A 12,839-nucleotide genomic window follows, 5' to 3' on the forward strand; every position below is an offset into this window, starting at 1 on the left:
AAATAAGGCTATAAATAAGAGAGAAATTTAGGAATAAAGCTATAAATAAGATATAAATATATAAATAAGGCTATAAATAAGATATAAATTTATAAGGCTATAAATAAGAGACAAATCTAGGAATAAAGCTATAAATAAGCTATAAATTTATAAATAAGGCTATAAATAAGATAGAAATTTAGGAATAAAGCTATAAATAAGCAAGAAATTTATAAATAAGTCTATAAATAAGATATAAATTTACAAGTCTATAAATAAGAGACAAATTTAGGAATAAAGCTATAAATAAGCTATAAATTTATAAATAAGGCTATTAATGAGATAAAAATTTAAGACTAAACCTATAAATAACGTATAGATTTCTAAATAAAGCTATAAATAAGATATAAATTGAGGAATAAACTATAAATTAACTATAAATTTATAAATAAGGCTATAAATAATTTAGAAATGTAGGAATAAAGCTATAAATAAGCCATAGATTTATAAATAAGGCTAAAAATAAGATAGAAATTTAGGAATAAACCTAGAAATAAGACATAAATTTATAAATAAGGCTATAAATAAGATACAAATCTAGGAATAAAGCTATAAATAACAGATAAATTGATGAATAAAGCTATCAATGACTTCACAGTTAGGAAACAGAACAGAAGAGGTGTGACCCTGAACCCGGGCCCCAGTTCTGTACCGAGCGCTGCTGCCGGACTCGCAGGAGGGAACCAGCCGGCAGCTGCTCCGCCTGTTCCCACGCTCCTCATTCTGGTGTCTCCCTCCAGAAGCAGCCCCGCTTCCAGGCTCCGCTTTCCGGCTCGTGGCGATCTAGGAAGCAAACAACACCGAGGAATTATCAGGCCCTGCCTGTGGCTCACCTGGCAGCACGCACAGCAACTCTGCTGCCATCAGGGACAGTCAAATCCGGCCAAAGGCGGCCTGCGACTTGAAAATCAGAGGCTGTTTTTCTCCTGTGTTGCAGCACACAGGTGCTGTGCACACAGATGCAGCACATGTATCAGCAGGCTGGTGTGAAACTTCTTTAGTGATCTGAGCCAGAAAGGTTGCACTCGTGCGCTCACTTCGGCAGCATGGTGGGGTTTTCCCCTCTTACTTCAACAGTCACCTCATTAGTCAGTGTTCCCTTTGTGGTATTGTCACCCTCCAGCAAACATATCCACAGCCTGCATCTCAGTGCTGTGTACTGTGACATGCGGGGCTCTGGCACGACTCCCACATCTTCAGCTTTTATTGACGCATAGAATTTATTCCCTTGTCCACCTAGGAGTCCTCAGCACCAGCTTACGTATAGAAGCGTGTGGGCAAGTACGCCAAGAGCTCGTACGAGTGCAATAGTTGAACTGAAGGCCCGGGGAGGTACTTACACTGCAGACAATAACTCAGCTCTTGTGATCTACCCTTCCCGAAAAGAGTTTCAGAGCACCTGTCTTGCCCACCTCTAAAAAATGTAGCATCTTACCCTGCTCTGAGCTGCGTCTTCTCTTCCTGCACTGAGGCTTTGCAGGAGACCCTGCCTCTTCTGCAGCTTTGTTCTCCACCTCAGTTCCTAAAGTCAGCTCTCCTGTCACCTTTCCGCATTTAAGACTCCCATTCTCCTTTAAATAAACACAAAAAAATGAAACAAACCCAAAGACCACTCAACAGTTTCCCAGGGAGTTTTACCTCCATTTAGCACTTACTTGCTCTGCACTAAACAGTCCTTCCAGAACAAACATTTTGGATGGTTGAGCTGGGTTGTGATCCAGCTCTTCTCGCTGTTCATCAGGGGCTCTCTGGGTGGTCACAAAGTCTTGTGCCGTGTCAGCAGCAGCTGCGCTTCCTATGGCCGCATTGTGGCAGCTTTCAAACAGCTCTCCATTCCAGCTTTCTGCAGCCTTCAGTGTCACCGCATCAGCGCTGCGTGATGCATACATCTCACTGAAAAACTGAAACACATCTTCGTAACTTAATTCCGGCAACTTGTCCTCATCCTCAGATGCGTGCTGTGCTCCGTCAGAGGGCAGGCATTCAGCTGCAGGTGGCTGCACTTCAGGACTCTGTGAGAAACAAAATACAGGGAATTTCCAGATCAAAAAATCACCACCATTTTCAGTCATGGCTGATGGATTTTACTGCTTCTGAGGACTGTGCAGGCCAACCCTTGTTCAGCACATACAGCAGAGTTTGCTTTGCTTATCCCCTCTGGGGACAAGAAGGATCTCCATGCTGCTGGAATGCACAAGGAAACCCTGTCATTTTTACTGAGGTTCTTTTGCTATTTGATAAGCCAGGCCACCCAGTGAGGTGCAATTTCCACCAGAATTTTAGCAAGCATTGACAGGAAGCACTGAAGCTCTCCTAGATAGGACAGCTCTGAGCTGGGGCCAATTCCAAAAGCCAGCTTGGTTCTTCTCATGCATCCAATGAAACTCAAGACTGCCACAAGCTGTCTGGGGCACAGAAGTGGAGCTGATTCCCAGTATCATAACATTAAAGAATCCCATTTTGTGCAGGCAAGGGCTTCCTTCAAAGACAAATGGAGACTCAGGAACTAAAGCGAATTATGGTGAAGTCAAATGTAACACTTTTACAGGAAAAAAAAAACACTCCGCCGATGAGGACACCCACTATGCCGCTGCCCTGAAACCTTACCTGTGTTACAGCACTGCCCCTTTCATGTTTCAAAGCCGTGCTTTGAAATGGGCATTGGCAAACCACGCTACTTTCCCTTTCTACAGCAGATCCAGTGCCAAACTTTTCTCCTTCCTGCCGCAAGCCCAGAACCCTGCGGTCCATGCGTGGGCTCTCCTCCCTTCCCCCTGCTCTCTGTGCGCTGCACTCACCTGCACAAAGACACAGTCGGTGGACGCTGCAGCCGCAGCACTGGCGCTGAGAGTCAGAGGTCCTCCCTGGGCAGGGGGTGAACACTGCAGGGTGACTGCAAAATTCAAACACAGGGATCAGACTGCCAGAACTGCTGCCCAGGGTGCACAGTTCTATTGCTTACTTGCATTAAACACTGCAGTAACCACTCCGTAAGCTAACTCCCTGAAATGGATTATGACCTCCCCACTGATTGTAAGACTGAGTTCTCCACCTTAAAACATATTTCTCCTAAAGTATGTAGACATATTTCAAACATACGTATTGTAGAATTAACCAACACACACACACACACACACGATCTTCATATTCACTCTTCTCTGTCTTAATATCACCTTTTTGATTTGGCTGCTTGACTGTCTCAACACGACATACCACAGAAAGGGGATTCACAAAGGAAGGGCCTGCATGTTCACACACACACACCAGAATGAAAATGGGATCTTATTCCAAAAAGCAGCTCTGTAGATGAAGCAGTTTCTGCGGGTCTCAGGTTCTGGTGACACGCAGACAGAACTTACAAGGAAAGGCACTACTGGCAGGACAGACAATCTGTAAAATCTGCAGTCCTTCTGGGCGAGAGAGAAATCCTTGATGAAATCAAATCTTGGCCAATGTTCACAGTAATTAAATGGTACAAGTGTGACTTGAGACGGCCACGTGATCAGACCCGTTTCCTTGCAACGCCTGACACCTACCCGGGATTCCTCACGAGACAGTTGCTATGATAACCAATATGGATTTTAATCCCTATACCAATTGCCCTTTTTCATACAAAATCGAGGAACTTTTGTCCAGTTTGGAGCAACAAACACAAGAGCTAAACAACATGGAGCGAGCTCGTGGACATCCTTCCACAGCAGCACGAGACACGTGTCTGACTCCTGTTACTTCCAAAGCTTATTGTGAGCAACCTTAGGATGAAATCTGGACATCTTTCAGAAGAACACTCTGTGACCTGCAAACATATTACAGATCTGCAATGTGCCAAAAATCTCATGATACCTGGGCCTCAGTCCCTCGGAACGCCAAAGCATGTTGACAAACCCAAGAAAACCCCCAAAGAAACCTAAAGGGCTACTGTAAAAACAGGGTGAGAGAGCAAAGCAGAGATTGGCTGTAACCTGCTGGAGTGATCCTAAGGAAACAAACATGTAGTACAAAGAGCCTAGCTCCTAAGAGAAGAAAAGGAAGAACCCAAAGGGAAAAAGCACTTGTGAAACAGGAGGCAAGTGTAAAACACAAAGTCCAGATCACAGGCTATAAAAAGCTACAAGTAGAAATTGCACAACTCTTGCACTTAGTAGAGCTTATACGGAAAGCAGCTCGTGAATCAAACGTGCTGTAATGCCTGTACATCAAGGGGAGGAGAACAAACATACCCGTGTAGCAGCCCAGCCTGGAGACCAATTCTGAATGGGTCTGAAGTGCGGAACGGTGCACAAAAGGAATGCTTTGCACTCAGAACACCTTTTCTTGGGTTTTTTTGCCAACTGCAGCAGTGCCTGATCTAACAGCAAGAAAAGCTGCACCTGTGGAAATCCCACTGATGGGTTTGGCCGGCAAAGGGGCCAATTCATTTGTAATACTTCAGCTCTTCCAGCTGAATCAAGATTCCACACACACCTGCATCACCCCCACACTTTTGTCCTTCCCTGCTCATTGCAGAGAAGGCATTTCTAAGCTCTTCTGTCTCTGATACAGTTCATCTCATCAGAGCCAGAAGGAATGAGCAGCTAAAGCACATTCTGTCACCGGCTGGTAGCAAGTAACGGACAGGGAACACACATCTCACTGCAAGCACACACGTCAGATACACACGCAGTGGCAGAGCACTGGGGAAAAACATTTCATGCACCACTTTGCAGGAACTTCTCGAGCAGCAAGTGGAGAACTTTTGCCGTACGTGTTGGATCCCGGCCTTGTAAGCACTGCCCTGGAGATGCGCAGCTGCCGTGTTCTGGAAGGGCAGCACCAGCTGGAGCCCATCGCTGAAGTGGCAGAAGGGAGCACACGGTCTGGAGAGTGTACGTGACCTCGGTGCAGCACGTGTTGAGGACAGGAAAGGGAGCCCCCTGGCCTGGGAAAGCTGGGGAAGCCCAGTGCCCTGGCAGCGACCCAACAGAACCCTGCCATGTTCTGGAAGGGGCCGGAGGCTGCTGGGAAGTTGTTTCCTGGAAAGCAGGGTGGTTCTGGCATGAGGCCGCTCTGTTGCAGCTAGGAAAGCAGCTGTCTGGACAAGGTTGTGGAGCCTCTCCTGAAGTCACCAGTCCTGCAAAACAAAGGGAAACAAGGACTAAGGGAAGGAGTTTTCACTAGCCCTGAAAGGCAGGATGAGGAGCCAAGACTCCACAACATTCCCTGGGAAGACCACCTTTGCTCCAATATTCTTAATCCAGAAACAGACTCTATTATTACACCTAAACATAGAGTAACCGCTGTAGCACTACCACCTGAACACATAGGAACATCAGTGCTGCGCCAACACACAGACATCTCTGGAGCACTCAGCCTCCTGAAACCCTCAGGAGCAAGTGATCGCTGCTCAGAAATGTGCTATTACAAATCAAAATGGGCAGGAGCTGACTAAACCGGCGCAAGCAGTAAGGTAAAATGAAGGGGGAATGGTGAAGCAGGGCTCTACCAAACTCCAGTGCTGACAGCACACAGGCAGCCAAGGCAAGGGCAATGTCCAAATCCTACACGTGACTCTGAGAGCACTTGATGACAAGTCATTCAGCTTGTCAAGGAAAACAAAACCAAAGCCAGCTTTTTCCCAGGTAGCTCAACCTAAACACTCAGACTTTGCCATTTTGTTACTTCCAAGATATTCCCTTTCGTCTTCCCTGGTTTCCTCTCTCAGTCAGTTATGGTTTCATGGAATGGTACTTGCCCTCATACGGTCGGTTACCCATCGCTTCCCACAGATTTAACGACAGCTTATGGAGCAACCCTTCAAGGAGAAGTAACGGTCATCTGGTAGGGCTGTGCCAGCTCCACAGAGACAGGGTGAGGGTGCGCTTACTGCAGCCCCCGACAGAGGCTGTCGTGCAGCCGAGGGGCAGAGCGAACCACCCGCGAACCTCGCTCCCCGTGCCTGCTGGCACCGCATCTCCCTGCACGAACAACAACGGCTTTCCCGCACCGGCGGAGCTGAGCGGCCACCAGCAAGGTCAGGCAACCCTGCTCCGTGCAGGGCAGCCGGTCGCCAAACCCCAGAGCACCCAGTGCTTCTCGGCCCGCAGCCCGGGGCCACCCCAGCTCACCGGGTCTGGCAGCCTCGCCGAGCGTCGAGGGCGAGCACTGGGAGAGCTGGGCCGGGCGGCTGGGCAGCTCCAGCCCGGCCGCCAGCTTCGCTTTGTTGGCGCTCGTCCGGCGCTTGAGGTGCACGAGGAGCTCGGGGCGGTCGCGGCGGAAATTGGGGCTGTAGAAGTGGAGCAGGGCCCCGGCGGAGCTGCCGCAATCGCCCCCCGCCGGGTCCTGCAGGGGCCCGGGCCCCGGCCCCAGCTTGTGGAACCCGTACAGGTTCAGCTGTCTGATGATGCTGCCGAAGTTCTTGGTCTTAAAGAACTCGGCGGCCAGCGCCGCCCCGTCCCCGGCCGCCTCCGCGCCCAGGAGCTCTCGCTCGAAGAGCCGCTGGTCGATGAGCAGCCCCTCGCCACGGGCATCCCAGCGCACGGAGCCGCAGCGCGGGCTGTTCACCAGCTGCCAGAGCTTGGCCGGGAAGTGGCTGGGGTTGACAGCGCCAGGCAGCCGCTGGCCCTCCATGGCGCTCTCCGACAACGGACGCACCGGCCGCTCTCGCTCCACCGGCCGCTGGGCAACGCCCGGCCCCGTCGGCCCGCGCTGGGGAAGCGACACCGGCCCGCGCGCCGCCCGGCACGGGACCGGCTTCAGCCAGCGCTGCCCGCCGGCCCCGGCCCCGCCTCGCCCTCGGCACAGCCGCACCCGCAGCACCGCCAGAGCCCGCCGGGCCCGCAGCGGCTCCCCGGTCCCCCAGCCCCGCCGGTCCCCTCGGCCGCTCCCCGCTCCCTCAGCCCCAAGAACAAAATCAGGACAAGAAGTTCAAAAACAAACCTGCAGCAACAAGACAAAAGCTCAAATCTCATCACTAGCAACAGCTCATCCCAGCTCTCCAACAAACTTTGCTCCTCTAGAACTAGACAGGGAAAAGGGAAACGCGAACCAGCAGTGATGCACAACGCAACTGCTCAGCACCCGCTCAGCGGTACCCAGCCTGACCCGAGGGGCGACCTGCGCCTTCCGGCTGACTCCCCCCACTTTATGTACCAGGTGTCCTGGCTCTGCTTCCTCCAGGATTCCCCTGCCCCTCCTCACTGGCACAGCAGGAGAGACTGGAAAGTCCTTGCTCAGCCGAAGTGCTACTCAGTAACAGCTAAAACAGCCGTGTGCTACCAGCGTGCTTCCGAGAACCAAGGCAGTACACAGCACTGCGCCAGCCGTAAGGAAGAGAATCAATTCTGGCCCAGCCAAAACCAGGACAGTATCCATCCCTTATTCCACCGTTCCCTTCATGCCAGGTCAAACTAATTCTTCAGAGGTTTAACACCTTCAGAAAAGAGCCAACATTCTTTCTGCATACCACTCTAAGGGCAGCAAGCAAATTCCTTGCACTTTTCCTTTCTCTGCCGGGCTGTTGTTCTTAGACCTCAAGGAAGAAGGCAGCACTAAACTCTCCCTCATAAGCACACAGAGGGCTCAAGGCAGCAAGTGGAGAAGCCAAAGAGAAGCCCATGTACATCAGCAGACCCCAGCACTCCAACGAAACAAAAACTCCTTTCTTCCCAAAGGAAAGACAAATTCAACTCACAGTTTTCCTCTCAGAAAACAACACAATAAAATGAACCCAGCTCCCTGCACACCTTCCTCTCCAAGCCCAACTCTCCCAGAACAATCAGCAGCTTCAGAGAACCTTCTGGTGCCTGCTAAGGGTAACAAAGCCCACTTGTGAGCACCCTGCTCCCACTCTTCTCACTGCTCATTCTGTAGCTGAAGCCCACCGAAAATAATCCACTGGGGTTTATGAGGAGTAATGGAAATATCAACTTCATTCCTACACATGGGGACCTCCAGAAAGGTGCCCCCAGCATGGCAATCTGCCCTTGCCTTGCCACCTTAAACACCACTGCCGTACTGACCCTCTGCTGCATCACTTTGGTGTGCTGGAGCACGGCTCCACAGTGCCAACATCCAGCTGCTGTTCCCAAGCACGTAGCACCAGGACAGAAAGCAGTCGCTGAGCATCACCTACACAGGGAAACCTGCAGAAGGGTGCCGCCAACACGGCAAAGAGACCTTATTTGCCACCAAAAGCACCATCTGCGTTCTGCCCCTCTGCTGAATGCAGACAGGTGGCCTGGATCATGGACACACGGTGTGCCAGGACAGAAAGCTCACGCTGCACATCACCTACACAGGTATACCTTGGGAACAGGGCCACCAACGTGGGAATCCAGCCTTGCTTAGCCACATAGAAGTGCATCTGCGTGCTGCCTACCCAGTGCACTCTCAAGTGCCACAGAGCCAAGCTCCCTAAGTGGAAATGTCCAGATCCTGCTCCTAAGGCTAACGTGTTAGAACAGAAACAAGTAACTGGACATGTTCTACACAGGGAGTCCTCTGGAACAGTGCTACCAACATGGGTATCGTCACTTACTTACACACGTAAAACCCCCTCCCTGTAAAGCCTCACTGAACAGCACTCTCTGATGATCAACAAAACATCTCCCAAAGTGCAAACATCCAAATTATGATGCTCAGCATACCATAAGAAACAGAAAGCTGGTGCTTGGCATCACGTAAACATGGTGCCTTCCTCACCACTGACACCAACATGGAAATCCGCCTTTGCTTAGCCACCTAAACCACACAGGGCAGCACTCTCAGACACCCCATAAACCAGGTCCCTATGTGCCAATATCCAGACCCTGCTCCTAAGCCTCACGCCTTAGGACAGAAACAAATAGCTGGACACGTTCTACACAGAGAGCCCTCTGGAAGGGTGCCACCAACATGGATAGCCTCACTTACTTAACTCGCATCAAACTCCATCTCTAAAGCCTCACTGGACACCACTATTCAGTGATCGAGACACCAGCTCCCTGAGCGTGAATGTCCAGACTCTGACGCTAAGCCTAAGGTGCCAGGACAGAGAGACGGTGCTGGGCATCAGCTACAAATGGCGCTCTCTGCAACAGTGCCACCAACAGGGCAATCCATTTGGGTGGCAGCCCCTCTCTTTTTTTTCTCCCTAGGTTTTTCCCCATGGTTTTCGTTAACCCCACGGTTATTTTATCCCCACGTTTTCCCCCTTCCAGTTCCCCTCCTGCTTCCGTTTCCACCTCCCCCCCACCCCCCTTTTTTAAATTATATTTTCCCCACAGGTTTCTCTTTTCTCTCTCCCTCCAGAGTTGTTCGGGGATTTTTTTTCCTTCCGTTCCCTACCCCCAGTTCTTTTCCATAGTGTTTTTTGTTCCACGCTTTTTTCCCAGACTTCCCCCCCCCGCATTTTACTCCTCCTCCCTTTCTCTCTCCCACTGTTTCCTGGCTGGGTTTTTCTCCCCAAGTTGGTGTGGGGATTTGGGTGCAGTTTTTGTTTGGTTGGGTTTTTTCTTTTTTCCATGTTCCTTTTTTTTTTCCTGGATTTTTTCTCCACCTTTTTCTGTTCAAGATTTTTTCCACCCCCCCCCAGTCCTTCCCCCTCCCCCTGTCATTTACCATTTTTTTCACCTGTTGTGAAGGGGGGTTCTTTTTTTGACTCACTCCCCCTGCCTTTTTCCTCCCCTCTACTTTTTCCTCCCCTCCACTCCACTCCCCCCCCCCCCCCCCCTTTCCTTTTCTTTTGCTGGGTTTCCCTAGTTTAGTGCTTTTTGTTTGTTTTGGGTGTTTTTTGAGGGGGGGCAGGTGGTGTGGGTTTTGTTGGGTTTCTGGGATTGTTAAGTTTTGGGGGTTTTTATTCTGGTGTTTCTTACCCCCAAGTATTTTTTGCGTTTTGTTTTTCTTTGTTCCTTTTTTCCGTTTTTTATTACGATTATTTATATTTTGCTGGATTTTATCTATATTTTTTATCAGTGTATTTTATCCACTTTTTCACACCGCCCCCCCTCCTCTCTTCTGGTTGGTGAGGTTTTTCCACACAGCCCATCCCCTGTCTCCCCTCCCACTTTTCTCCCCCGTCCCTTCTCCCGCCGAAATTTCCCCCTCCCCACCTTCCCCCGCCCCCCCCAAGTTGGTTGATTTCTTCCCCACAGTGTTGGGGTTATTCCTCCCCCCCCTTTTTATTTTGGCTGGGATTTTGCTCCAAGCTGCCGTAGGGTTTTGGGTGGAGTTTCTGTTTGTTCGGGTTCCCCCCCCCCTTGTTTTTTTTTTTCCGGGTTCTTTTTTTTCCAGGATTTTTTTCCACTTCTTTTTTCCTCTCCATTTTTTAACCCCCTTTTTTTCCCTCCCCCCCACCTTTTTATCTCTACCAGTTGGTGGGGGCTCTCTTTTTTCCAGTTTCCCTACCCTGCCTTTTTTCTCCTCTCCTCCACACTCCACCATAGTTTATTATTATTTTGTTTATATGTTGCTGGATTTTATCCGTATTTTTTTCCACTTCCCCCCTCCCTTTTTCCCCCCTCTTCTGGTTCGTGGGGTTTTCCACACTGCCTCCCCCACCATCCCCACTTTTCTCCCCTGTCCCTTCTCCACCCAAAACCCTTCCTGACTGGTTTGGGACATTTTGCTCCCCCCGGTTTGTTTTTTGCTCTGTGTGCACACGCACATGTTTTTGGTTTTCAGGTTTGTGGAAAAGGAGAAAAAGAGGCGCTCGTTTTTTTGTGCAGGTGGGTTTGCTATCTCTCCCCCCCCCCCTTTTTTTTTTTTGAGTTTTTCAGGTTGTTTTTTCTCTTTTTCTGATTTTTATTGAGTTGTTTGGTTTGGTTTTTTTCTTCCTGCATTCTTTTCTCCCCACTTCACAGCGCCCCCGCCCCAGTTGGAGCCCACAGGCCCTGGCACCACCTGCCCACAGGGGCACCACCACCTCCAGAGGGACGTTTGTCTCCTCTCAAATGGGCTCCCCCTGGCCAGGGCAGAATTCCTTTCCTTCCCAGCAGCTCACATGGTGCTGTGGTTTAGTTCTGACCAGAACAGCCCAACACAGCCATGCAGCTTTTGCTGAACAGCATTTGCACAGCGCTGAGGCCTCAACAGGGAATGCTGCAGGGTGTACAGCAGGCTGGGAGGGGACACCCCCAGGCAGGTGACCCAGGCTACCAGAACAGGGATCATGCTCAGCAACGAGAGAAAAGGAAGGGTTTTAGGAGGATTATTCATCTTCTGCTCAGAGACTGGCATCAGCCTACCCACAGGAGGTGCCAGTGGTTGCCTCTGCCTCACTTGTGTTATTTTCTTCAGTTCTTGCACTTCTCAGACCATTTTTTCTTTTTAATCTTGACACACACCTCCACACACACACTTCCTTGCTTTAGTCCTCCATTCCCTATCACAGCAGGAGCAAGTGGAATAGAGGAAGCAGTTGTGTGGTGCTTTGCTGCCCACCAAGGACAAGGTCACATTCCCTCAGCTGCACAGTCCAGCTCTGAAGCTGCTCCTGCTTTGAGCACAGAAACTTCTCCCAGTCTAACCCATCCTATGGAGCAAGGCACAAGCTTCTTTATTCCAAACCTCCCTCATAGAAATAGCTTTCAGTTTGCTAACAGCGAGTGCCACAGGGAAAAAAACCACCCGGCCCGGTCCCCGAACAGCCACAGCCCCAGGAGGTGGATTTGTGTGCGAAATTAACACCACAGGTAACTCCACCAGGCTAGAACTCCGTGCTATCCTGGGGGATGCACAACAGCACACTGCTTTGTAGCAGTTGTGTCGTTTCACTGAAGCCTCACACAGGCAGAAGGAGAGAGTCACCGTAGCTTAATCACAGGTAGAGAAATAAAGTGTAACAGGAGCAAGAACACCACCGGCAGCTGTGCACACCCAGCACCGTCCCTCAGGGCAAGGCAAACGCTTCCAACCCCCGCACCGCACCTCATGGGCCGGCTGCGGCACACACAGCCTCGGGTTAGCAGCGAGGTGCTTTGCTCGGGGTGGTTTTCAGCTCTCCTCAGAGTGCCCGCGGGCCCGCGCACCGCGCGCTCGATTCCCAATGGCTGCGCGCGCAGGCGCCAGTCACCGTTTCCCGGCGGGAACCGGCGGCCAATGGCTGTGCGCTGCGGAGACCCGCCGGGGACGTGCCCCGACGGCGCGGCGTGCACGGGGCTCTGTGGAGCATGGACGGGCCCCGGTGTTTGCATTGAGCCGGTGCAACGCGTCCCGTGCTGGCAGGGCGGGCACCGGGCTCACCCCACTGAACGGGCAGCACAAGGCTGGGGGCAGGCGTGCCCCCTGCCAGGAGAGGGACGGCAACCGCAGGACGAGGGGGAATGGCTCCCAGTGGAAACAGGGTAGATTTAGGTCAGCCTCTAGGAAAAAACTCCTCACTAGGAGGGTGGTGAAGCACTGGCACGGGCTGCCCAGGGAAACTGTGGCTGCCCCATCCCTGGAGCTGCAAGGGCTGGAGCAGCTCTGCTCTGGAGCCAGGCTGAGAGAGCTGGGCTGGTTCAGCCTGGAGAAGGCTTCTTAAGGAGAGACCTTAGAGCAGCTCCAGTGCCTAAAGGGGCTACAGGGACCCTGGAGAGGGGCTTTGGACAAGGGGGAATGGCTTTAACCTGCCAGAGGGAAGATAGAGTTTTAAGGTCTCCTCCAACCCAAACCATTCTGTGATGCCAGCAGGTGCCCAAGGAACCGTCACACACCAGTCAACAACAACAACATGGGGCTCTACCACAAGGTAACAACCACAACAAAGAGCATGCCTTTCTCCAGGCTGAGCTGCTGCTGCTCTTCCTTCCAAAAGAAAACATACCCTGCTGCCCTCTCCACCTACTCCTATAAGGGCTGATCCT

General features: G+C 51.2%; 1 protein-coding gene across 1 annotated transcript; it reads right to left on the minus strand.

Moving 5' to 3' along the window:
* Positions 1-757: 757 nt before the first annotated feature.
* Positions 758-12,188, minus strand: LOC133218384 (heat shock factor protein 5-like). The gene is made up of 7 exons (XM_061364753.1): positions 12,024-12,188; positions 6,144-6,909; positions 4,784-5,149; positions 2,838-2,932; positions 1,695-2,051; positions 1,475-1,610; positions 758-822 (listed from the first exon to the last, which is right to left on the minus strand). The coding sequence occupies exons 1-7, from the start codon at positions 12,186-12,188 to the stop codon at positions 758-760; spliced, it is 1,950 nt and encodes a 649-aa protein (XP_061220737.1).
* Between the last annotated feature and the right edge of the window lie 651 nt (positions 12,189-12,839).

This window comes from Neopsephotus bourkii, unplaced genomic scaffold, assembly GCF_033783945.1.
Source record: "Neopsephotus bourkii isolate Nb327-2 ecotype Australia unplaced genomic scaffold, CSIRO-AGI_Nbou_v1 NB_1249, whole genome shotgun sequence".
Classification (NCBI taxonomy): domain Eukaryota; kingdom Metazoa; phylum Chordata; class Aves; order Psittaciformes; family Psittacidae; genus Neopsephotus; species Neopsephotus bourkii.